Source organism: Podarcis muralis, chromosome 4 (genome assembly GCF_964188315.1).
Source record: "Podarcis muralis chromosome 4, rPodMur119.hap1.1, whole genome shotgun sequence".
In the NCBI taxonomy this organism is placed as follows: Eukaryota; Metazoa; Chordata; class Lepidosauria; order Squamata; family Lacertidae; genus Podarcis; species Podarcis muralis.
The window spans coordinates 83,081,092-83,107,382 of NC_135658.1; the positions used below are offsets into that span (position 1 = coordinate 83,081,092).

Sequence of the window (26,291 nt, forward strand, 5' to 3'; positions counted from 1 at the left end):
ATCATCCCTAGCTAACAGGACCAGTGGTCAGGGATGATGGGAACTGTAGTCCCAAAACATCTGGAGGGCCTATGCCTGGACTTAACTTAGTTTACATAGAATAAACAAATGCATTTCTGAAATAATTCTGTCTTGTTTTTGCTAAAACTACCCTAAGAGATCTCTATTAATATGTCTTGGACCACTGAAAGCAATGCATTTGAATCCTCCTTGCATACCACATTAAGCCTTTCTGTTGTTTTTGTAGACTCCTGTATTTTTATTATACCAGACGTTTCATTTAACTGGAGAAGCAATGATCTATATTGCTGATTTGCCCAACAATCTCTTGGCAGATAAGTAGAGGCTTGGAGAGAGACCTGGCATGCAGTTCAGGTAAGTTAAACATGCACACAAGAAACTTAAAAAACCAAAACCCTGCCTAGGAGCATCCCTCCAGTTGTTCACAGTGCACAAACAGCTGAATTTGCATCTGCACTGCATGCATTACAAAAAATACTGAAAATATTTGGCACCCTGCTTCAGAAAGCTTTCACCTTGAAAGATACTTGGTGGGCTCTTCACTTTCTCTTTATGGATTTCTCTGCTAATGCTGTAATGAAATTACTTCTGCTTTCCCCCACTTTATCTGCCTAAACAGCTGTTAGGATAACCGGCTCACTTTCCATAAGCCTTAAATACCATATTACTCTTCTTTGCCAGATTGGAAATAATGAGATCAAAGGAACAACATATCTGAAATGCATGTTGGTTTTCATTGTTAGCTCTGCTGGTAATATTTCACCAGTGGGGCCGGTGACATCGCATGAGAATCGGAGAGGGGGAGACTTCTCTGCTAAAGCCAGCCATTCTTTCTACCTGCCGCTTCAGTGCTATTAATAGACAATTTAAACAACAGCTCTCAAGGTCTGCCAGATATAAACATTTCAGATGCTTTTTCTGTGCATTTTCAACAAAAAAGGGTGACTTTGTAAAATACGTTTTTACTCGGCATCCAAATCAAGAGTAAGACTGCCAACTTTTTTTCCTTTTGGGGCTCCCAAGCCTTGCATACTTGTAACAATTCAGCAGGCACTGCTTTTCTCGATGTGGGGAACCCTCCTCCCCCTCCATGCTCAAAAAGCATGCTGCAGGCATCACAGGGCTCTCCCCCCCCCCCCCATGTGCCAGGAAAAGTGCAAACTAGTGAATTATGGTATGTCATGCATCCATTAAAGGCGTAGGAGCCCTTCCAGAACAAAAGTTGGCAACCCCAAACATTTTGCAGAACCATTTTCATCTAAACATCGGTCATCCCAATTTCCCACATGTTGCTGTGACATGTAAATGTTTCCAAAAGTCAAAAATAGGAAGGATCTATTGTAGAATCCAACCTATTTATTTGCTAATGCATAGTTAATCTTGAAAGAAACAAAGACAGAGGATTGGGAAGTGCTAGTTGGAAAACATGAATCCTCCTCTTCCCCAGGCAGCTCTCCAAAGTTTAATTTGCATTTCCCCCCAGATGTTGGCTTCTGGTAAGAAGCTAATTTAGCATCATGGCACGTAACAAGAAGCACGGGATGTCTTCTGAAAAGCCCTCATCCATCTCTGTGAACCAGTGAAGACAAGAGTGAGTCAAAGCACCCAATATATCACAGAGTTAAAGAGCTGTCCAAGGGTGATCTCCATGCTTTCAATTAGCACTGCCTCCATAGGAACTCCTAAGATGGCACACCTTTTTAAACACAGCGACACACACAGCTGAACTCACATAAATCCTTGCATTACAGTTAGACTCATACAGCTTATTTGGCATACAAGGACCTGAGTTTTGGAGAGCACGTTTCCCAAAGGGGTATCAGCGCCATTAACCCAAAGTCTGCATTGGCTTTATATTTTCCTGTCGGAGAGAGGTGTCTGCAAACAGCCAATTATGTGGGATTCGGCCATCCACTTGGATTCCTAGCCACATGCCTAAATAAGGAATTGCACTTGAGGGGCAAGAGATGGCTATTCACATCTCTCAGTTCATAACCCTGGCATTGGTTCAGGAAAAATGTAGGCTTTGGTCATAGGAGTTTGAGCAATGCTCTGGTAGTGTGACTTGTTTATTGATTTATCCCCAGCATAAATTTGACATTGTGGTATCCGGGTGACTAAAGATCTAAAAACTACTGCGTGTAATGTTATAGGAGTTGGATAAATATATGCAGTGCAATTTCCATCTACAGAAATGGCCTCCCGCTGAAACATATTCGTAAGTAACCCCACCCGCGGTTTTAAATGCCATTCCTTCAAATTAGCCACAATTTCTCACAATGCCTGTTCAGATGCGAGCTTCTTAGCACAACTGATAGGTCAGGATCTCATCAACCCACAACATTATAATTTAGGGAATGTAACATTTAGCCCATTCTCCATCCACCATGATTTCATGCTGCAGTACTTTCTCATTTTATTTTACGGTACTTCTCAAACTTTCCACATTTGGGGAACTCTTCTCCATGTTAGATGGTCTGTTATCAAACCCTTGCGTGCAGCAGAGAATTCTGGGCTTCTCTTCCGTGGCACACAGTGAATTGAGAGTCTCATGCTTCATTGCCATCCTATGGGAATTGACAATATTCTCTTGAACATACTAAACATTCCAAGTGGATGGCTCAGTTGGTTAGAGTGCTGTGCCAGTAACAACAAGGTTGCAGGTTTGATCCCCGTATGGGAGAGCTGCATATTCCTGCATTGCTTGGGGGTGGAGGTGGACTAGAGGATCCTGAGAGCCAGTGTGGTGTAGTGGTTAAGAGCGGTAGACTTGTAATCTGGTGAACCGGGTTCGCGTCTCCGCTCCTCCACATGCAGCTGCTGGGTGACCTTGGGCTAGTCACACTTCTGTGAAGTCTCTCAGCCCTACTCACCTCACAGAGTGTTTGTTGTGGGGGAGGAAGGAAAAGGAGAATGTTAGCCGTTTTAAGACTCCTTCGGGTAGTGATAAAGCAGGATATCAAATCCAAACTCCTCTTCTTCTTCCAACTCTACAATTCCATGATTCTGTGATTCTCCTGTGGCTGCCTATTGTAGAGCCCGCCCAATATATTTTGAAGTTGACTCTTACTTCCAGCGACAATGGGATAGTGTCTTCTACCACCCCTGCAACCAGCAGATTTGTTTAAGAGGTGCAGGATACACCAGAGGGTTGATCTTGCTGCTCTCTCAACACCTCCCATCATCTATGGCTGATACGGCTTCCTCAGTTTGCTTACTGATAGGGCTGGCCTTGCAAGGCAATTATCAGCAGTGGCAGGGAAGCTGCCTTTCAGGGAAGCTTGTCTCCAATGACTAACCTCACTGAGAAATCCCTAACCAGCTTCTTGGGAACCCCAAGGGAAAGGGCTTCTCCCAACCAAGCTTGCAAACCACTTTTCCAGTAGATGTTGTATTAGATCAGCTAACGGAAGTGCTACTCATTCATTTTATTGTTTCGCTGCTTTAATGAGAGTCTGGCCTTGTAGAAATCGGCACCCTTAAGAGTAGATGCTAAACAGCTTAGCGATTAAGAACTGATGAAGGTAGTGTTTTAAAGGAACCCTTTCACCAGGGATATTTGTAATTCACACAAATTCAGAGAAGCAGCTCTAACTGGGGGCTTCCAGAATTAAGTCCCAGCTCTTTCCTGGTCCCTTTCTGCGATTCTGCTATTCCTTAACATGCACACCCAGCTTCGTCAACCCCCTGCCCTCAGCTGGGAGGAAGAGTCATCTTTGGTACCCAAATTTTCTCACTTTCCAGAGATCATGCAACATTACAGTTAAAGTGGCCACCTTCAGAATAATCAACAATGAAACCATATCTAGCATTCTTCTTTAATATTGTTGTTGTTTAGTTGTTTAGTCGTGTCCGACTCTTCGTGACCCCTTGGACCAGAGCACACCAGGCACTCCTGTCTTCCACTGCCTCCTGCAGTTTGGTCAAACTCATGCTGGTAGCTTCGAGAACACTATCCAGCCATCTCGTCCTCTGTCGTCCCCTTCTCCTTGTGCCCTCAATCTTTCCCAGCATCAGTGTCTTTTCCAGGGAGTCTTCTCTTCTCATGAGGTATTGGAGCCTCAGCTTCACGATCTGTCCTTCCAGTGAGCACTCAGGGCTGATTTCCTTAAGAATGAAGAGGTTTGATCGTCTTGCAGTCCATGGGACTCTCAAGAGTCTTCTCCAGCACCATAATTCAAAAGCATCAATTTAATATTAGGAATGTCACCCCCCCCCCCCCGCTGCCTCTCCTTATATTCCTAAGTCCCACCGAGTTCCCAGGTGAGTATTGGGTTGCAGCCTCAATCTCCATAAAGATTACTCGTGTTTTCCAGAACATGTAACTGTTGCCCGTTTCATTCCTAGCATATTATCCTCATGCTGTGTTACTCCCATCATGCACAAATAGCTTGACGACGTGAGGTTTGCCAAAATTCTGAGCTAAATCCCCAGAGCATCTCTGCTGGGCCCTCTCTTTCATCACCTCTGGAAAAATACGTTTCACAGAAAGCAAATGTTTTTATAGGCAGCAATGAAATTAAATGAAGCATATTGTTTAGGTTTAGATGCTCTCGGAGGAAAATACGGCATCGTATCCAGTGCTTTCCCTAGGAACCCTTGGTGGGTGGGGTTCGCTGTAGCTTGAGTGACTCCCTTGATTAGATATAGGTGTGAATTATTATTATTATTATTATTATTATTATTATTATTATTATTATTATTATATTTATTTATACCCCGCCCATCTGGCTGGGTTCCCCCAGCCACTCTGGGAGGCTTCCAGCAAAATATTAAAATACAGTAATGCATCAAATATTAAAAGCTTCCCTAAACAGGCCTTCAGATGTCTTCTAAAAGTCTGGTAGTTGTTTGTTTCTTTGACATCTGGTGGGAGGGCGTTCCACAGGGCGGGTGCCACTACCGAGAAGGCCCTCTGCCTGGTTCCCTGTAACTTGGCTTCTCGCAGTGAGGGAACTGCCAGAAGGCCCTCGGCACTGGACCTCAGTGTCCAGGTAGAACGATGGGAGTGGAGATGCTCCTTCTATTTGCATTTAAAAACAAACTTAATTTGTACTTTCCCAAACAACATGCAGAGCAAACACAGCCATTCTTCAGAATTTGCACTTACCAGAATTTCATATCCTCCAACATTTCTCCAATGGAAAATAGGGACATCTTAATAAGAATAACATAATGATAGTAATACCCCATCCATCTGACTGGGTTGCCCGAGTCACTCTGGGTGGCTTCCAACATATATAAAAGCACTAAAAATTAAAAAGCTTCCTTATAAAGGGCTGCCTTCAGAAATCATCTAAAGGTTGTTTAGTTACTCATCTCTTTGGCTCAGCGGTCACATAACTCCATACCCTCCAACACTTCTCTGATGAAAATAGGGACGTCCTAAGGAAAAGTGGGACGTTCTGGGATCGGATCAGAAAACCAGGATGGCTTCTGTAAATCTGGAACTGTCCCTGGAAAATAGGAACACTTGGAAGGCCTGGAATCCAGCAATGCAGTTCCCCAACCAAGTAACGTACTACAAAAATGCATATTCTAAAAGGTTCAAATGAGTGCATATATTAGTGAAAAGAACATACAAAGAACCTGTCAGGTTTCAGGGAATTGTGTTGCAATTACAAAAATAGCATACAAAATGTGTACAGGAGGAGAAATTCTCCCAAAAATACCGATGAAGTTGCACAGCTTTTCTAAAAATTGCGAACTGAAGTGAAAATGTGGAGAAGATAACTCAGATTATAAAAAAGAGAGAGAAAACCTGAAAGCAAAATTAGCATATTTGGCCATCCCTAGGTAAGGGATGGGACGTGGGTGGCGCTGCGGGTTAAACCACAGAGCCTAGGACTTGCCAATCAGAAGGTTGGCGGTTTGAATCCCTGCGACGGGGTGAGCTCCCATTGCTCGGTCGCTGCTCCTGCCAACCTAACACATCAAAGTGCAAGTAGATAAATAGGTATCGCTCCAGCAGGAAGGTAAACGGCGTTTCCGTGCGCTGCTCTGGTTTGCCAGAAGCGGCTTAGTCATGCTGGCCACATGACCCGGAAGCTGTATACCGGAAGCTGTATACCGGCTCCCCTGGCCAATAAAGCGAGGTGAGCGCTGCAACCCCAGAGTCGGTCACGACTGGACCTAATGGTCAGGGGTCCCTTTACCCAGTGGCGTAGTGTGGGTTTTCAGCACCCGGGGCAAGGCAAGTAATTTGCGCCCCCTAACCCGTGGATTTTAGCACTGATTTTAGCACTGAGAGTGCGAGCGCCCCCCCCAGATGTTGTGCCCGGTGCGGCCGGGCCCCCCCTGCACCCCCCATGCTACGCCACTGCCTTTACCTTTAGGTAAGGGATGGATGGATTACCCCAGGCTAGTAGTGGGATAGGAGTCTTGCTTCCTTTCTAGGTTGCAGAGGAAGCAAGCCCTGCACCCCTGAGATCAGACATGGCCAAACCTGGCCCTCCAGCTGTTTTGAGACTAAACTCCCATCATCCCTAGATAACAGGACCAGTGGTCAGGAATGATGGGAATTGTAGTCCCAAAACAGCTGGAGGGCAAAGTTTGGCCATGCATGCCTTAGATGAATTTCTGGAACTACTGTACTCATTTACCTTTTAGTGGTACATCTAGTCTCTTGGCACATTGAGATCTGGTTTATATGTGATGATCTTTGGAAGGCTCATGGCAATGGAGTTAAGACTACTAGACAATGCAGAATTTTGCATGGAGTTACATTATTCCCACTGTGAGTTTGGTGCAGAGTCCAAAAAGTAACTGTTATGTACTGAAGTTCTCACCCTGGGCCAGCAGGGGGATACTGTAGATAGTTTTCACTCAGGTCCACATATGCAAATAAGGGATTGAAAGTGACGTTCAGTGATTGGATAGTTACAGAAAATGGTTACTGTTGCGTTCTAGTGGAGCTCTATATAAGCAGGCTGGCTGAACCCTTCAGTTCAGTTCTGTTCTGGCCTGTGAATAAACAAGAGCTGTTTGAAGAATCGCTGTGTCGTCTGATATGTTCACCCACAACTTAACACTAACACCACTCTTACAGAGTTGCTCACGGATACACGTTGATTGCATGGAATGTAAAAGGGATCTGCTAGCTGTTGCCTAGCTGCAGGTACAAACACAATCTATTCTTCAGAGCAGAAGGAAGAGGCCACTTCAGAATTTCCCTTTTGGGATGAATTCAAGAGCAATCTCTACTCAACAGGTTTGGACATGAGAGACAGGTTGGGCAGGAGCTGGGAGACCTGCCCCGCTAAATCTTCCTGCTTGCCCCTTCCCCAACCAGTGCTTAAATTTATTACAGAAATTACTTCTCAAATGTACAAGAGATATTATTTGGAATCTGCCTGCCATGAAAAATCATGAAACTAGCACCAGAAGGCAGAGATTAAGAGGAAGGAAGATTGACAAGTCAAGACTCAGATGGTAGGCAGACGTTTCCTACCTGGCCAATGTGATAGCAAAAAACAACCAAACCCACTCTATGGCTATATCAATTCAAGAGCAATCACTGTGGCAGGGAAGTGGGGTTCAGTAGTCTCTGCTTGCTGAGCCGAGGAAGGAGTCACTTAGCTGAAGCAGCAGCAGCAGCAAAAGTGTTGCTTGTTAAACTGATGATGTTCTTATTTTTCACACAAAGCCTTCTCAGATGTTAAATTGTGGGCAATTTCAGACATCCTGTTTATTGAGCATTTATCCCAATTTGTTTGCAGGGAGATTAGGCAATGTGGACTATTTAACGAGCATCCGTGCCAATCTGTTTGTGGAAAGTTTGTATGACATTGCTCAAAGACTTGTTATTCCACACATTCCATTGCATTTTCTCATCACTTTTCTTACCGCGAAAAGCCCAGTCTTTTAGGAAAGCAGGTTTGTTGCACAGGACCTGTCAGTTAACCACAATTACGGTACAACACCAGAGTTTGCTGTTGCATGGCTGAAGTTGAATCCCACCTCAAAATGGCAACACCCATATCTCGCATTTGCTGAGTGTTTGCTCTGATTGTTCACGGCGTGGTCCCATGACCACGAGTATTCATTGTAAAACGTTTATATGTCTTCACATCAACAATTTGTTCCTGTCACATTTTTTAGTGCAGTTCTCCATCACTGTCCAAAATGCAGATAGATGATTTGGGCTACCATAGAAGGAACAAAAATGTTGGTGGAGCACTAGGCCACTTGCTCACTTGGTTACGTCAGTTGCCGGGGGGACAGTGCCAAAACTAAAGGCGTTTAGTGATGAATTTTGCCCGGGGCGAAGCCTCCAGAGGGCACCATTAATGGTCTCAGCCCACCAGCCAATTCGCAATGAGCCTGGGCTGTCCGGCCACCTCCCCATAGTTCCAAAACAGTTTTGCTTTTGCCTTTGTTTGCTAGTCCATGTCTGTGGGGGTGCCCAGGACAGCTGCTTTGGGCTGTAGCGCCATCTCCTCTGTGAGCCTTTGCACTCCTTGGTGGTGGGCAGCTGCCTCTGGGAGAATTTGACTAGATCCATCACGGGCAGAGAGACCCGTGGAGTTCAAAAGATGTGGTAAATGAATTACACAGAGCCCGTTAGGAATGCTACTCTCTGTGCTAGAACACAGGGCACACTCTCTGTGTACAAATATTTCTTGTTCCAGTGGCATCAGGGGATAACGTGAAGGCCCCTATTGTTGGAGCTGTGCGTGAGGTCTAGGTCCAGGTCCACTCTGTGCCTAGGTAGGAGGCTGTTCAGAACAATCTGCAGCATGCCTTGAATTCTGCGGAAGAACGGCACACTGTGAACGTAATACATGATGAGTACGTTAAAAGGTAAAAGGTAAAGGTACCCCTGCCTGTACGGGCCAGTCTTGACAGACTCTGGGGTTGTGCGCCCATCTCACTCAAATGGCCGGGGGCCAGCACTGTCCGGAGACACTTCCGGGTCACGTGGCCAGCGTGACAAAGCTGCTTTGGCGAGCCAGCGCAGCACACGGAAACGCCATTTACCTTCCCGCTGGTAAGCGGTCCCTATTTATCTACTTGCACCTGAAGGTGCTTTCGAACTGCTAGGTAGGCAGGCGCTGGGACCGAGCAGCGGGAGCGCACCCCGCCGCGGGGATTCGAACCTCCGACCTTTCGATCGGCAAGCCCTAGGCGCTGAGGCTTTTACCCACAGCGCCACCCGCGTCCCGATGAGTACGTTACATACTCCCATTGTTAGGGGCTACGTTCTTTCTTTAAAGCACTGGCAAAGTGTGTTCTCCCTCATGGAGAGCACGGGTTGCGGGCGGGGCTGACGTGACACCTTACTGCTGTTAGGCAAATGGTTTGGCCATCCTTTAAGCAGGGGCGGGCTGTTACTGGGGAAATCTAGATGTTGCCATTTATTGATTGACAGCCCTATTTGTTAAATACAACCCGTGCAGCGACGAACTTCCTCTTTTCGCTGCTTACTTCAGATCACCTGCCCTCCCTTCCCTAATTTTAGGCTGTTTGCTTGACCTTGCTATGCCTGTCATGGGGTGGTCTGCTTTGGGGCAGGGGCCTGGTAGGAATTTTGTCCATTTGGCTGATTAGTGTGTGCCACTTGGTTTTTTTGCCTACTGCGTAGCAAATCGTCACAACTTGTAAGGTTTGCAGATTAGGCATTGGTCTTGGAATTGGTTGGTGGAGGGGTATGGATTCGGCTGTGCCTGCCCCTCCAAAATGCTGCTGCTGCTGCTGCTTCAAGGGTTTTCTGTTAAAGGAATCCAGGGGCTCCCCATGCTTTTGTCCGAAACCCCCTGACAAGGGGCTAGGGCCACACAAGAGCCCCTGGGAGCATTCTGGGGAGAGGTGAGGCATGGTTCCCAGTCCCATCTCTCTCCCCAGGTGACTTACCCTTTCTGACTTCGCGGGGGGTGCGAATGTCAGAGCTGTCCCCTTGCGGGGTCAGTTAGTGCTACCAATGCCTAAGCAACCACTCACATTGCTGTAATTTGAATAAAGTTGTGGCCAAAATTATGCCAAAAACCTTAAACAAAAATTAAGAGTCAATTGTGTTTTTCTTTGGGGGGCATCTTGGGGACCTCGACGCGCAACAAACACCCAAAATATTAAAATCTGAACAAGCAATTCAACAACAACAACAAAGGCTGATTACAACAAGAAACAAATGGTTAAACCAGAAAATGAATCATCTTAATGCAGATAACACTTTAAAAAATATTCCCAATTTGGTAAATAATTTGGTGAAGAATTGGTCTCTTTGGCCCAGAATAGAGATTGCCAGAAATTCATGGCATGCTAGCTTAGTTTAAAGATACAGTCAGCAAGACACACTCAATTTTACTGCCCAAGAGGGTACTGAAATGTCTGACTTGGCTGGGGAAAGAAATGTACAACAACTGGTGCCAGGACATGAGGAGAAAGGGAGTAGGTTAAAAGCACGTGGTTTGTCCCCAACAAAATTCCAAATTGTATCAAAAACTTAATTCTGCAGCATGTTCTAGCTGGGAAGTGATGAGTGGAAACGTGAGAATGATTGATCCCATGCCAGTCCCTGCACGGGCCACCGGGGGTTGGAGTAGATAACATTTGAGGTTCCTTCCGACTCTAAATATCTATGATACATAGAGCCCTGTTTAATTTGACCTTGCATTATTAGAATGAATGTATGTCAAATCTACTTAAAGCTGCTTCCTTGTCCTTGGATATTTTTATGTTAGAGAGAAACTGTTTTCTCTCCATACATTGAAAATTATGAATTGGAGCTGGTGAATCTATCAGTGGCCGATAGCTTGCTGGAATATACAGCTCTGCGATAGATATTAAGGTGTAGTTTCTCCGCCGGGATGTTTATTGGGAGATGTGCTACTGATTTTAATATACACATAACATGCACATAGCAAGTCATATCATATCAGTTAAGTTCATATCATAATCGTCACTTACTACTTCACAATGAAGATGGCTCGGTTTACTTCCACTAGCCTGTATGCAGAGAATGGAACCCATGACAGGGACTCTCTTCATTCAAAGGTTTTTATCCCTAAATGGTCTAGGGCCCGCCCCCTTCCCCAGTACCCACCCCCCACTTGGCACACCTTCGCTATAAAAGGCACCGAGCTGGTTGAAAAATCTCTCAGCTTAGGAATTGGATCCTCGGAGTCCGGATTAATTACAACTTTCCAGGTAAAATGGTAACCTTAGCCTTTTCGTGGGGATGGTCAGTGAATGAGCTGAGACTTAAAGGGATGGGCATTTTGAACTTCATGTTTATTTTTAATATGTGCGATGTATCTTCGACAAGGGGCACAACAGGTGGTGGTTAGGTCAAGCAAGATACGTAGCGGGAGACCAGGAACATATTGCTCGATAGCGGCAAGCTTAAATTCAGAGGGAGATTTTAGAATCCGAAAGGCTAATGAACGGACCAGGAGATTCATGGTGAATGGAGGACTCTGTGGCAGGCCCAGGGCTATGAAAGCACAGCTTCCAAAGCAAACAGAGCTCGCATGAGCACATGAGGCATGCAAGAGAGAAAGTGAGAGGTAAAAAGTAGGAGGTGAAGTCAGGACTGGGTTATGTGATGAGCCTGTGAGTTATGGGCACAGTTCATGGAACAGCAGCCGGTCTGTGTAAAGCTCATTGAAATTTCCCATTCATTTCAACGGGGCTTCTGCAGAATATCTTCCCTGTGAACTTTGCCCAGCATCACTCATGCTTTTCTGTCAGACATGCTACTAACCCAGGAACCTGAGAGGATGGTTTCGCGAGTGGCACATTTATCCTTTAGGGATGCTTTTTATTTTATTTTAACAAAGTGTTTTTCAGTTACTACCTTAACTAAAATAGTGACTTGACTTCACGAGGTTCTCTCTCGAGCAGAATGCCACAAACACTCACAGATCACAAACTGCACTTTGCAAATGGCAATACATCTCCCACATAAAATTAAAAAAACCTGTTCGAGTCTGGATAGAGATTAAACAATTATGGAATGTAAAACAGCATGGAAACAACTTAGAATGATTATTCCAGAGGGGTAGCCTTGTTACAGTCTTTTCTAGCAAAACTCTCTCTCTCTCTCTCTCTCTCTCTCTCTCTCTCTCTCACACACACACACACACACACACACACACACACTTCTGTGGCACCTTAAAAATAAAGGCAGTAATTTAGCCTCACTTACTTGGAAGTAAGCTCCATTGGCTTCAATAGGACTGACTTTTCTGTAGACCTTGTTAGGATTCCAACGTAATCAGTTTCTATTGTCACATAAGCTTTTGAGGACACCTAGTGGTCGCTATAAAAAACTAAGGTCCAGGGGACTGGGTGTCATAAATAAGAGCAGAGAGAAAGGCCTTGTTCTGTCAGCTTTACAGGTGAAGGTGAACTACCGTATTTTTCGCTCTATAACACGCACCTGACCATAACACGCACATCGTTTTTAGAGGAGGAAAACAAGGAAAAAAATTCTGAATGAAACAGTGGATGTATCATTTTTGTGCTTCATGCTGTGGCCACAGACATGTGATCTGATGGTGAATTTGGGGTAGCTCAATGCAAAGATCCTGAGGATCCATGTGGATCCATGCTTTTTAACCACATTTTTGCACCATTGCAGCCCCAGGCAACAGTGGGTGTGTGATTTTTGGGGGGCAGGCTGCTATGTGATCTGATGGTGAATTTGGGGTGGCCCAATGCAAAGATCCTGAGGATCCATGTGGATCCATGCTTTTTAACGACATTTTTGCACCATTGCAGCCCCAGGCAACAGTGGGTGTGTGATTTTTGGGGGGCAGGCTGCTATGTGATCTGATGGTGAATTTGGGGTGGCCCAATGCAAAGATCCTGAGGATCCATGTGGATCCATGCTTTTTAACCACGTTTTTGCACCATTGCAGCCCCAGGCAACAGTGGGTGTGTGATTTTTGGGGGGCAGGCTGCTATGTGATCTGATGGTGAATTTGGGGTGGCCCAATGCAAAGATCCTGAGGATCCATGTGGATCCATGCTTTGTAACTACATTTTAAGTGGGGAGTGAAGGAAAAACACAGAAGGGACAAGAGAGCGGTGTGCAGAGAAGCAGCTGGCTAAGAAAGCAGGAGAGAGATTTTACGGGAGGGAGGAAAGAAAGGCAAAAGTTTCCACAAACCGAAGCCAGCTTTCTCTCTCCTCCTGCATGTTTTCTGGCTGCCTGCGAGGAGCACGGAGAGGAATTAGAAGGAAAGACCTCTGCTTTCCCCTCTGCTTGCCTGGAGGGGAGGGGATTTGCCTGCTCTTTGTTCCGTTTGAGCAAACACAGCAACGAAACAGAGGAGGGTGGGCAGTAAGACCCTGAGGCAGAATGCAAGAAAGCAACCACTTCCTCTTTTCAGGTTTCCCTCTCCGACACAACGCAGGGTTGATTTTTGCTGATTTTTGTTCCTGCGCTCCCCTAATCGGCTCCAGGGGACCCCCCCCCCCCACATTCGCTCCATAACACGCACAGACATTTCCCCTTCCTTTTTAGGAGAAAAAATCTGCGTGTAATAGAGAGAAAAATACGGTACATGCTAAGCTTCTTTCAGCTCTTAAGTGGCTGGTTTGAGTAGACAGCCTGTGAGAGGTGACCCCCCAAGCCTGGCATTCCAGGTATTTGCCTGAATTATGTGCTCTGGAAACGCCAAAGCTAGTTTTGGGAAGTGAAGTGTGGCAAGGACCATTATTAGGGAGCGGGTGAAATATTTTGGACAGCACCTGTTGCCTATATGGCTTCCACTGTAAGAGGCAGTCCCAAACTTCTTTGAGCTCTTTGGTGGTGGAGCAAAATACGAATGTCAGAAACAAAAACGAACTACCATATTTTTCGCTCTATAAGACGCACCAGACCACAAGACGCACCTAGTTTTTGGAGGAGGAAAACAAGAAAAAAAATATTCTGAATCTCAGAAGCCAGAACAGCAAGAGGGATAGCTGCGCAGTGAAAGCAGCAATCCCTCTTGCTGTTCTGGCTTCTGGGATAGCTGCGCAGCCTGCATTCGCTCCATAAGACGCGCACACATTTCCCCTTACTTTTTAGGAGGGAAAAAGTGAGTCTTATAGAGCAAAAAATACGGTAAGTGTCTGAAGATTTTCACTGACGGAAAGGTCTTAACTCTGGTTTCTGGTTTTAATGTAGCATGTGCCATGTTTCTGGCACTCAACTTCTTCTTTTCCTCAGAGGGTAAAATGAAAAAAAGTCGGGAACTATCCTCCCCCTTTCAGAAACCTCATGGTTTGTTTGTTTGGTGGTTCCTTCTGTAGCATTCCTGCTATGATTTCTGCACGGCACCAGTTCTTCCTTAAAGCAGACCAAGGAATAATGGAGGACGAGGAACACCTGGAGGAAGGAGACAATGGCTGCTCCCTTGCATCTGACTCAGGTTTCCCTTTAAAGACAGTATCGCTTTCGCCCACTCAACCCTACGCAAGTTTTTTCCCCCTTCTAAATCAATTGCTCTCATCAGCTCCCAAGAATTAAATAAGCAACCCTGTTGTCATTTATGAGTCTTTGGGAACACTTGTCCTTTATGTTTTCAACGAGTACGTGGTAACGCACAATGCAATTCACGACACCAGCCTCCGCACATTTATTCAGTGGTTATTCTGCGTAGGATTGCCGATTAAGTGTTTTATGCTGCTAGAAAGTAAGGAACAGCTGAATCAAATTTATTTAAGATCATTTAAATGGTTTTCAGGGAAATCAGGGGGGCTTGAGGGCAGCCTGCCTTGAACCCTTAGAGTTTCCAGGCATGCCGATACAGTGGTACCTCAGGTTACATACGCTTCAGGTTACATACGCTTCAGGTTACAGACTCCGCTAACCCAGAAATAGTGCTTCAGGTTAAGAACTTTGCTTCAGGATGAGAACAGAAATCGTGCTCCGGCGGTGCAGCGGCAGCAGGATGCCCAATTAGCTAAAGTGGTGCTTCAGGTTAAGTACAGTTTCAGGTTAAGAACAGACCTCCGGAACAAATTAAGTACTTAACCCGAGGTACCACTGTACTCAAATTTTGGGCTGAATTTGCCAAGTGATGCCAGGATGACTGCGTTTATCTCAGACAGTGGTCTACTTCAAGGAGTTCTTTGTTTGAAGGACTGTCCACACCAAGTTTAAAAATAAATAAAAGGCAAGAAGGAAGAACAGGGCTTTGCCAACTGTTAGCTCCTATGTTGCAGAATGAATAGACAGACGGGTCTACAGCCAGAACCTTTCCAATTGTGACGAGATGTATTTAAATTACTTGTTGTTGTTAATTTTTTGTACCCAGCCACTCTGGGCAGCTTCCAACATGATATACAATAGCACAACAACAACATAACGGAACCGAGCACAATTCAAAGTGTTAGTGCTGACCTTTAAAGCCCTAAATGGCCTTGGTCCAGTATACCTGAAGGAGCGTCTCCACCGCTATTGTTCTGCCTGGACACTGAGGTCCAGCGCCGAGGGCCTTCTGGTGGTTCCCTCGCTGCGAGAAGCCAAGTTACAGGGAACCAGGCCGAGGGACTTCTTGGTAGTGGCACCCGCCCTGTGGAACACCCTCCCACCAGATGTCAAAGAGAAAAACAACTACCAGACTTGTAGAAGACATCTGAAGGCAGCCCTGTTTAGGGAAGCTTTTAATGTTTAACAGACCACTGTATTTTAATACTTTGTTGGAAGCCGCCCAGAGTGGCTGGGGAAAGCCAGCCAGATGGGCGGGGTATAAATAATAAATGATTATTATTATTATTAAAAAGGTCCCGATATAGGGCTGCCTTCAGATGTCTATAGAAGGTTGCATTTACAGCAAATCTTTCTGATTTTGTGTGTGTGTGTGTGTGTGTGTGTGCGCGCACACACACACACACACACACACACAGATTAGCATATGCAAATCCATGCCCTCTTTTGGGAAGGCTGCATGCCATTATATTTGGCAATGCAGAAGTGGCTACCGTAAGATGCCAGCTTTGAGATAAGTCTACATAGACATATTTTTGTGTCAGTGTATTGCAGGGAACTGTATAGGCACGCCAAGATTTGCAGCTCTTTGTGAGACTTTTTACCAAGATTGGCTTTCTAAGCACTCGCAACAAAGCACAGCCCATTTTGTTTAAATTCCTGAACCCTCTTACGTTCACAGATGACTATTGCTGACTTCTCTCCCCGCAGGGCTGCCCCGCGTGTTCAAAATATTACAGAAATGGGTTCCTAAGGCCTCTCCCTATTTTGACAAAGAACATTACTGCTACGCTGGCCACCAGATCACCATTCAAGAGTCCATCGAAAACTTTGGAGCCGTAGTATGGCCTGGCGTAAGTTTCACACAGGGAAATAACACCTCGCGAGTAAGCTTCTGTAAGATAATGAAGCGTTTTGCTTTCCTTGATACCTTGTTTTAGGATCTTAAGAGCTGGAAAGGGTCATCAGAAGGCTATGTCAGCCAAACCACTGCTTTTCCTTTGCTAGTGTTGCTTATGGCCTAAGGTCAACCCTGTGCCCATTAAAAGCAGAGAGTTCATTGCGCACCTGATACTGGATATGTAGTTAACCCACTGAGCAAGATAAGACTGCGTTCTGAACCTCCCTACAGTCCAGAATAGATTAAATGGATTCATTGAATCTATGGCTTTACATGTCCACAGCTGATACCGCTGCATGGTTAATCAATGCTACATTAGTACTGAATAAGGCTGGGCAATATCTGCTTTCCAAAATCGTAACATACCACCAGCTAAACCCTGCCAACCTAGCAGTTCGAAAGCATGTCAAAGTGCAAGTAGATAAATAGGTACCGCTCCGGCGGGAAGGTAAACGGCGTTTCTGTGCGCTGCTCTGGTTTCACCAGAAGCGGCTTAGTCACCCTGGCTACATGACCCGGAAAAACTGTCTGCGGACAAACGTCGGCTCTCTCGGCCAGTAAAGCAAGATGAGCGCCGCAACCCCAGAGTCTCACTGTGCACAGCTTCTGCCTTTCTGTTGGGCCTGGAAGGGCAGCGTGCATTAGCCTTGTTGCCACATAGCAGGGCACCGCAGAGCCTCCCTGGAACTGCCAGCCACGGCTTGCCCCGATGATCTCTCGCCATGCAGCTCCCGGGAGTGCCACTTCCTTCGCCCCACTGTTTGTATCTCCCTGACAGGTAAATGTGTAATCCCATCAAGGGCAGGAGATCTCCCATCCACCTGGTCTAGGGAACCACCAACAGCGCCTTCGTCTTATCTGGATTGAGTTTCAGTTTGTTGGCTTTCATACAGTCTATTACCAAGGCAAGACACCAGTTCCAGCACTTCCACTGCCTCACCTGCAGATGTCCCTCATCCATGATCTGATTATGGATGAGGAGGCTGATCTGGCATGTATCAGATGTGGGTGATCAGAAATTCCAAAACTGCTCTTGTGACTTTAAATTCAAATAGCCCGGGTGACGTATCGATACATTGCCTGAAACCTTAGTACTGGGCGCAGTATGGAGGAAAAAGCACTGGGGAGGCTGAAGGGATTAATCCATCACAGCCCAGCCTTCCCCCTTTCATCATTTGCTTTTGGACTGAGCTTGCATTGAGGGCATCAGAGGGCATCGTCGGTGATTTCGCATGCTGAAATCATGGGATGAACATGCACATACACTATTGCAGCTAGATTAGGTTCTAAACATTAGCACCTCCCAAATTCTGAAGACAAATTTAATTTTTTTAGGCACTTGCTCTGTGTCAGTACTTGGAATCAAATCAACAAGAAATCAGTCTCCGAGACAAGAAGTTACTTGAACTGGGAGCTGGGACAGGCCTGGTGTCCATTGTGGCAAGTATACTAGGTTGGTAATTTGCTAAAGAGTATTTATGTGTGTTGCTTCTTGTTGCACATTTTACACACAGTTCCTACCTATTCACATTACCCAGTACTCTCTTGAGTCCCAAACATTTGAATAGCATTTTGACAATGCTGTCTACCCACAACCTCCTTATAGACACAGGATGCCATACGAAGCCTAAAATGGGCAGCTTATCTTGCGAGTAGCTAATTACAAAAAAGCATTCTGAAATCTATTTCTTTTGTGCCTTAACTTCATTTATCTGGCAAGGGATATAACCAAGTGCAGTAGGAGACAGTCCAAAACAGGCTTTGATTTCCCAAGAGAGAGAATTGCTCCATTGATTAACCTGCAGGTGTTGCTCAAACAACTTTGCTAGTCTGAAATAGAACCTTTCAGAAATGTTCTTCAGACACAAAACTTCCAGCTCGCCTCATCTATAGTAAATTCTCCTTGAAAATGTGTCAGTGCAGTAAATGGATTACAGTGCTAGTCTTGGGATTTCTATGATTTGTTCTAAGCCAGAGGGTGCCCTGCAGTTTTATCCAGAGACTGCAATGGCTGCTTGTTCCTGCAGAGGACAGAAAGCCTAGTGAGTCAGTAATGATGACATCACTGAACAGCAAAAATGTAAACAGAGAACTGCCTTGCCTCTCTTCAGGTTATCAAGGAAGACTAATCGTTTTTGTTCTCTTTCAGGTGCTTTTGTGACAGCTACTGACTTGCCCGAGGTCCTTGAAAATATGGAGTTCAATATTTCAAGAAACACACGCGACCTGAACGTTCACAAGCCCGAAGTAAGAAAGCTGGTTTGGGGAGAGAATCTCCACGCAGACTTCCCCATATCAACCCATCACTATGATTTTATTGTGGCTACTGATCTGGTCTACCACCACACAGCTCTTGAAGCTCTGTTAGTCACCATAGGCTACTTTTCTCAGCCTGGGACAATCTTGTTATGGGCAAACAAATTCAGATTCAGCACAGATTACGATTTTTTGGACAGAGTTGGCAACATGCTCAACATCACGCAGCTAGCCGAATTTCCAGAGTCAAATGTCAAGTTGTTCAAAGGCACAGTAAGGGAAAATTAAGATCCAAAAGAGTGCCAGAATCTAGAACAGATGCAGCCTAAAAGTTTACAAAGCAGTAGTTTTTAAAAGATGTTAATTAGCTCCTTCTTCACAACAGCCTGGTGCATTCAAGTTGGCTTTTGGGGTTCTATTTCCCAATAATGGGTAACCCCAAAAAGCAGGACTGTATGCAAAGGGGGTCAAATAAGTGGATTTTAGTAAATGCTCTCCTGCTCCTTATGCAGCTGTTGCCCCAGATGATTAACAGAACATGTTCGACCACCACCAAACTGCATCCTTTTGGAGCTACCCACGATGTTATGCCCTGGGTTTTTCCATAAAACTGATTTACCGGTAATTGGACCTGAAAGCTTAACCCCACATCCTGTTGCTAGAAACAGAAAGGAGAGAGGACCATTTTACTCCGTAAGTCCCATGTGACTACAGAAAGCAACTCCAGTAACATGAATAAGCTGTAGTGTAATGAAGCCACAACATTTCAGATTAAAATGTAGGGTTGTGCTTCTACAAGGATAAACCAATTCCAGGTAATGGGGCTACCATGCTATAGCTTTATAGAGTCCTTTTAAAAGTCCTCTGGTTCTATAAACAGTGCCAAATTGTTGTCTCAATAACAGGCATATAAAATATACGCTGTGACCAATATTTGCTACAATGCTGAAATGTAACTTTTTACTTGGCCTCCATGAAGTCAGATAGACTAGATTATGTGTCCTCCCTCCACCAGCTCTGAAAATAGCATTGATTTCCTAATGCCTCCCTTTAGTTACTCTTGAAAAAATTAGGACAGATCTCAGCTTTGTTTGATTGTTTTTATTATTAACAAAATTAAAAGTATGAGAGTGCGCACGTTTTTGATCTTGAAATTTGCACATTTATTTAGCAGTTTTACATTTCCCTCCCCCAAAACATTATTAACATATCTGTATGTATAAGTTTTACAATACCTGATTTAAGTGTTAACTGACTGTTTATACATGTATCAGTTTATCCGATACTCTGCAACACATGGATATCTGAGAGCATCTCCGAGTTGAAGATATTCAAGAGCACCTTTTGCACCAGCAATTCAAAATACATTTGCAGTGAGTGTGAAAGTTTTTAATTTTAAAAAAATTCAAAATGTAAACTCTTGCAAGTGATACTGGTAATTAAGTTCCATTACTGTTAAGTCTAATAAATAAGGTTTTAGCTACTCCGAAGGAGTTTTTTGTTTTTTTTTTAAGGCCTTCATACAATTGAAAACATCAATGTTAAAACCCTGCTCATTGTAAAAAGAACCGCTTGTACAGGCTTGTGGTTAAAATTACAAACAGTTAAGAACCACATACACATGCAAGAAACCTTCCCATCTTCATTTCCTAATAATCCTTGGAGCTGGCTATTTCGGAACACCCATTGCCAGCAATGCGATGTATGCAAAACATTTTGTTCTTATGTTTTTATTTCTAGGGCAACTAAGAGTTACGCCCAGAAATTAAATATCTAAGCCTAAATAGGCTCCTTGATGTCAGAAGCCGAACCCTCACACAATCCCCTTGTCCTCTGATTAATAACACACGATATAAGCATTCAATAATGGATGAAAACATGCATTCCAGTAATATAATGTATCTTTATATCCAAACAAGGTAAGAACATCTCAGATTTACAATGGCAGGTATTTCAAAACACACAATAATCAGGTGGATACATCACGGGAAGCCAGTTTTCAGTGAAAGATGCACAGTGTGTCCATCCAAGTAACTTCATTAGCTAAAGAAGAAAAAAATTAAAGTACACTTTTACATCTTCCACTATTAAACAAAGTCCACTAAAAATGTTGACTTTTAAAAAACTGCATTCTATTAAGTAGCCAAAGGGGGGGGGGAATTACATATGCACACACCTGATTCTCTACTTTTTTTGGGGGGGGAGCTGTAACCTTTTCGTAAACTTCCCAAAATACCAACGAAACTTGCATGCAGCCTTGAGTTAGCCGAGGTAATAATGAAGATTACTTACCAGTATGCAATTCTTCAAGTTTTCTTTGGTAGGTTTCTCTTCCGCAAGCTTTGTTGCAAATTTGAGACCTCGGCCGTACATTTTATTTACCAGGGCGTGCTTATAGGCAAATGGTAAAACCTACACGGGGCGCAAAATAAAAGGTGAGATTTGTAAGCCAGGAAAACATCTTGGTCTCCAGAGTTTACCAAGTCCCTGTTCTATTTCAGACTTGACACCAGCAGTGCAAGAGGTTTGGGGAAGCACAAGACCATTTCGCATCTAGTCGGCTGAAGTTGCCCTAACCACCATTCCTTAATGCTGCTAAAGCAAAAGCTGGGAGGCTGTTTGTAATATTTGTAAGAAGAGAAGTTATTATATATTGTACCATCAGGCACTTTGCAGAGTATGCAAGAGGACAGGTCCCTGATTCTGAAGAGCTTACCATTTCAAATTCAACACCAGGGAAACAAGGCAACACTATTTCAGCTACACGTGCTTAACTTAAGCTTATAAAGGTAAAGGTAAAGGGACCCCTGACCATTAGGTCCAGTCGTGACCGACTGGGGTTGCGGTGCTCATCTCGCTTTAGTGACCAAGGGAGCTGGTCATGTGGCCAGCATGTCTAAGTCGCTTCTGGCGAACCAGAGCAGCGCACGGAAATGCCATTTACCTTCCCGCCAGAGCGGTACCTATTTATCTACTTGCACTTTGACGTGCTTTCGAACTGCTAGGTTGGCAGGAGCAGGGACCGAGCAACGGGAGCTCACCCCGTTGCGGGAATTCGAACCGTCGACCTTCTGATCGCCAAGTCCTAGGCTCTGTGGTTTAACCCGCAGCGCCACCCACATCCCAACTTAAGCTTAGTTACAGGAAAGCAGCAATTTCCAACACTCTGCTCTCCCGATGCTTTGGGCTACAACTCCCCACAGCTGCATGATTCACTGGGTTGGTGAAGGCTGCAACAGGCCCAAAGAACTAGGGGACCATGCCTTACAATAAATGCACAGAGGTGGAAGAGCCAAGAGGGGAATCATCATTTCTTGGATGGCGAGGCTTGAAAGTGGAAGGCTGCACAAAACCATTTCTGGCCTGATGTAGCCAGACGACGCTTACACTTATGAAAACATTTACGATTTTAAAAACTGGACTATTTTTTCTGCAGATTTGATTGTATGCTTTTGTTATCTACGGTATGAAAAATTGTAAGGCTTTTGTCAAAAAAACAAAACAAACCCCACGAAGTTGGCTGTGGCGAATGGCTGCAATCCTACAAATCTGGATTAAAAACCAATAATGAAAGATTTCCGTTATTGTGTTGGCATTCTCTGCTGTGTAGGAATACACAGTTTAGGTGGCCAAAATAATAATAATAAAAAATTCAATGTTTTACCAATGGCTAAAGTTGAGACTACACAGAAAACCAGTCTGTATAAGCAGCACATGAAGGATTCCCTCCTTCAGTAGGAATCTAACTTTGCTCCCCAACTTCCATTTACCTTGGTGTCGAACAGGTCAGTCCATTTGGTTATTTCCCAGAAGGTTTCTGCCAGAGCATCCAAGCCACCCTCCTGCTGGTCATCTTTAGGTTCTGCATCGCCTGACACAGCCCCTTCTTGGGCCTGAAACTGCAGGATTTGGTCGGACAACGCACTTCCTTTCCGACAGAGAGCGTCCACTAACGTAGATTTCTGCTTGTCCATCTCACTAAATGGGAAGCACACAAGAGGATGACAGCATTTGCAGTGAAGCATGCCCTTTTTTTATAAAAAGAGAGTCCTGAGGTGCACAAACTGAATAAAAAATCATTTATAATGGGTGTATATGCAGGGTCCCGCCCCCCTTACTCCCAAATATTTCAACAACTGGTTATTTTATATACATGCCAAAACTCAACTATCTGTTATATTTAGACAAAAAGAACACAAACTGCTACGTTGCAAGGAAGGCACAAGTACCCTAAATAAATATTGATTTTATTTTGATTATGCATTTTGTGATTTTATATTTTGATTTCCTGAGACCTGCAGTTATAGGGCAGTATATAAATTCAATTATTTACTACTACTACTACTACTACTACTACTACTACTACTACTACTACTATTATTATTATATTTTGTGTGCCCCACCCATCTGACTGGGTTGCCCCAGCCACTTCCAACATACATGAAAACAAAATGTAACATTAAAAAAACTTCCCTATACAAGGCTCCCTTCACATGCCATCTAAAGGCTGTATAGTTAAATAATAATAATTCAAGATTCAGGTAAGTAGCTGTGTTGGTCTGACGCAGTCAAAATAATAATTCAGTTATTTAAAATACACAGTGTTCCTATTTGGGCATACAGAATTAATCTGCTACAGTACAATCACAACCTATGCGAATTTAGCTTAATAATAATAATTTTATTATTTGTACCTTGCCCATCTGACTGGGTTGTCCCAGCAACTCTGGGAGGCTTCCAGCATATATGAAAACCATAATAAAACTTCAAACATTAAAAAAAACATTAAAAACATTAAAAAAAACTATACAGGGCTGCCTTCGCATGACTTCTAAAGGTTGCATTGTTACTTATCCCATTGACATCTAGCATGTGTGATTTCAGCTTTATGAAGTTGAAATTGCGCAAATGAAATGCATGGAAGGCAGAGAGCTTAAAAGCTCCTTTTGCAAAGGGTTTTCCCGAAGTAGAAAGAACTTTTAAGCTTTCCAACCGGCTTACTGGGCTCTGGGACGCTTTCGTGAGATCTCATGGAAACTCAGATGGCCACGCAAGGTCCCTTGAGAGCACCCCAGAGCCTGGTAATCTCTCTGCCTTGCTTGCAGGGAGGGTCAAGGCCTGCTTGGTACACAGCTCATGTAAAAATGCTTGCAGTTTGCTTTCAAGTACACATGCTTTTGCAAAAATGAGCCAAGTTCTGAGAATGGAAAAAATTAGAAAGATATGGGAACAGCTGGAAATTTGGCATTTGACAGGGATGACTTGTACATATAAAATAATAAGGGAGTAAATGAATAAATGGAACCCGACAATCTCATTCATATATGGAACAACAGATTTAAGGTCAGATCGCTTGCTGCTCTAAGGGAACTGAATTTCTACCCATTTATATAATTCATTTAAATGTTTGGTGTTGAAATCTTTAATGGCGATTGATATAGTTATTTAAGAAATTGATACTTAAGACATGTTTTAAGAAGATGGTGAAATATAACTGATGTCAAAGGTTTTCAATTAATATATAGGACTATCAAAAGCTTTAAATTAAAGGATGTGTTGCATTATGCAATATTCTTACTAGCAAAACAAATGTTGTGATCTAAAACATCTGGAGCGGTGGGAGGGCTGAGTTATAATGTATTCCCAATGCAAGATTTTTGGTCTTAACTCAGTCCAGTAATTATTCTGAATATTTCAGCGTTCTGTACTGAATAATAGTTCACAAGATGCTGCTTAGAAAACCTGTGGATTTCAATTCTGAACTTAAGACTCTTGCCTGATTGCTCATGCAGATCATGGTCTCTAACCACTTACAACACCCGTAATAAAAATCCCAGCCACTATCATCTATTTCATCCTAAAATTTAGGACAGAAGAAGCTTCAATTCAAAGCTGCTTCTAATTGTCACTGGCCACAATCCAACACAAAAAGTTCAACACATTAAGGCTCACTGCAACAAATGGACATTATGTTGGTTGGTGGTCACAGTCGTCCTATCAGGATCACGGAATTGATCTTTAAAATAATTTCAGCTTTAGAGTGACTTAATCTTTGAAGCTACAAAGTGGGGACAGCCTTAGGCCAAGTTGCAGAAATAAGATGCAAGGAAAAAGTATTTACTGGTTAGGTACTTTTTTATAGTAGCAGCATCAGGTCTGGGATCTGTCTTCATAGCGAGATAAATGGCGAGGGCTGTTTGATCAATATGTGAGATAACCGTATTAGCTGCCTCAATAATGTCGTTCAACCTTTTCATTCTTTCCTAGTGGAAACAAACAAAGCACATTGCATTATTACTCATGCATGAAGAGACATTAATGCAATAATAGGCTAACATGTACAGTTATTCAATACCTTTGTCATGGACCCAATAACACAAGATCAGGAATCATGCTGCACAATATTGGGGGAAAACATATTCAACATAAAGCCCTAAAAGAAGCAACTTGAATATGTTTCTATCATTTACCAGTTTAAGATCTTGCTGCAATAGGTGAAGGGACCCCTGACCATTAGGTCCAGTCGTGACCAATTCTGGGTTTGCGGCGCTCATCTCGCTTTATTGGCCGAGGGAGCCAGTGTACAGCTTCTGGGTCATGCGGCCAGCATGTCTAAGCCGCTTCTGGTGAACCAGAGCAGTGCACGGAAACGCCATTTACCTTCCCGCCACCTATTTATCTACTTGCACTCTGACGTGCTTTCAAACTGCTAGGTTGGCAGGAGCAGGGACCGAACAACGGGAGCTCACCCCATCGCGGGGTTTCGAACCACCGACCTTCTGATCGGCAAGCCCTAGGCTCTGTGGTTTAGACCACAGCGCCACCCGCGTCCCCCTCTTGCTGCAATACCGGGATAATAAAATATTGCTGGTGGTTACTAGTTTTCAGCAGTATTGGAGGGAAAGGCCAAAGAGGTTTATGTAACACTGTATTAAAGATCAACACTCTTTAAGAATCTTGTGGCACTTTAAAGACTAACAGGCTTACTATGGCATAGGCTTTTGTGGACAACTTCATCAAATGAAGGAAAGGCAATCCTAAATTGGGAAACCTATTATTTTATTTATTACATTTGTATACAACCTTTATCTTCCAAGGATCTCAAGGTGATGTACAGGATTCTCCCCCTCCTCATTTAGTCCTTACAACAATCCTGTGAGGTAGGTTAGGCCAAGAGATGGTGACTGGCCCAAGGTCACCAGTGAGCTTCATAGCTGAGTGGGGATTCAAACCCTCCTTTCCCAGGTCCTTGCCCAACCATTACGCCCCAAGTTATGTACATATATATGGTGGAGAATTTAGGGGGAACTAAGTCTGAGGGGAGGAAAATGCAAGAGGATTACCAAGCAGATAATTACCAAGAAGCAAACAGGGCACTGTTAGCGATTATAAACATCCAGGTATTGAGAAGCTAATTTAACACATGAGCATGATAAAATTGTATGATTGTGGCTTGAGCTACATGTGGCAGAACTGAAACGCCCAATCTATTTTGCTTTAGTTGCTTCACACTGGAATTTTCATTTGGAGTACCTTTATTCAAGTACCTTAAAACCAGTCACAGAATATTCCAGAAAACTAAAACGTTCTGCTGCTTGTTTCTCAGCACTGCCAATTTCTGATCTCCAACTCCTGCTCTTATGCGTCAACCTCACCAAACCACTGATCTGTAGAAGTACTAATCCCCTGAAC

The 26,291-nt window shown here is 44.0% G+C and overlaps 2 protein-coding genes across 6 annotated transcripts in view; one reads left to right on the forward strand and one right to left on the reverse strand.

The window, feature by feature from the left end:
- The first annotated feature begins 308 nt into the window (after positions 1–308).
- On the forward strand, positions 309–20,083 carry METTL21C (methyltransferase 21C, AARS1 lysine). Of its 3 annotated transcripts, none has more exons than XM_028728193.2 (5): positions 309–375; positions 14,263–14,381; positions 16,154–16,296; positions 17,679–17,796; positions 18,493–20,083. In XM_028728193.2, exons 1-5 carry the CDS (start codon positions 365–367, stop codon positions 18,885–18,887), a joined length of 786 nt encoding a protein of 261 aa, XP_028584026.2. In that variant the 5' UTR covers positions 309–364; the 3' UTR covers positions 18,888–20,083. The 3 variants fall into 3 exon arrangements, with proteins under 3 accessions (XP_028584026.2, XP_028584027.2, XP_028584028.2); XM_028728194.2 differs by lacking the exon at positions 309–375 and adding an exon at positions 11,087–11,166; XM_028728195.2 differs by lacking the exons at positions 309–375; positions 14,263–14,381 and adding an exon at positions 14,397–14,541.
- Positions 19,686–26,291, reverse strand: part of TPP2 (tripeptidyl peptidase 2) — a 41,699-nt gene continuing 35,093 nt past the window's right edge. For 2 of the 3 annotated variants that reach the window (XM_028728190.2, XM_028728191.2), the window contains 4 exons: positions 24,732–24,862; positions 22,370–22,577; positions 20,892–21,011; positions 19,686–20,642 (listed from right to left, as the gene is read on the reverse strand). In XM_028728190.2, the coding sequence (XP_028584023.1) occupies positions 20,553–20,642; positions 20,892–21,011; positions 22,370–22,577; positions 24,732–24,862 (549 nt within the window). In that variant the 3' untranslated portion in view covers positions 19,686–20,552. Of the gene's footprint in view, positions 20,643–20,891; positions 21,012–22,369; positions 22,578–24,720; positions 24,863–26,291 lie in introns of those variants that run through there. The other variant, XM_028728192.2, reaches the window with a different exon arrangement.

What these genes read in the sequence shown, in the direction of transcription:
- METTL21C (XM_028728193.2), top strand. An exon ending in CTCCCTTGCATCTGACTCAG is followed by an intron (nt 14,382 to 16,153) that starts GTTTCCCTTTAA and finishes CTCTCCCCGCAG; the next exon opens with GGCTGCCCCGCGTGTTCAAA. An exon ending in GAGCCGTAGTATGGCCTGGC is followed by an intron (nt 16,297 to 17,678) that starts GTAAGTTTCACA and finishes TAATTTTTTTAG; the next exon opens with GCACTTGCTCTGTGTCAGTA.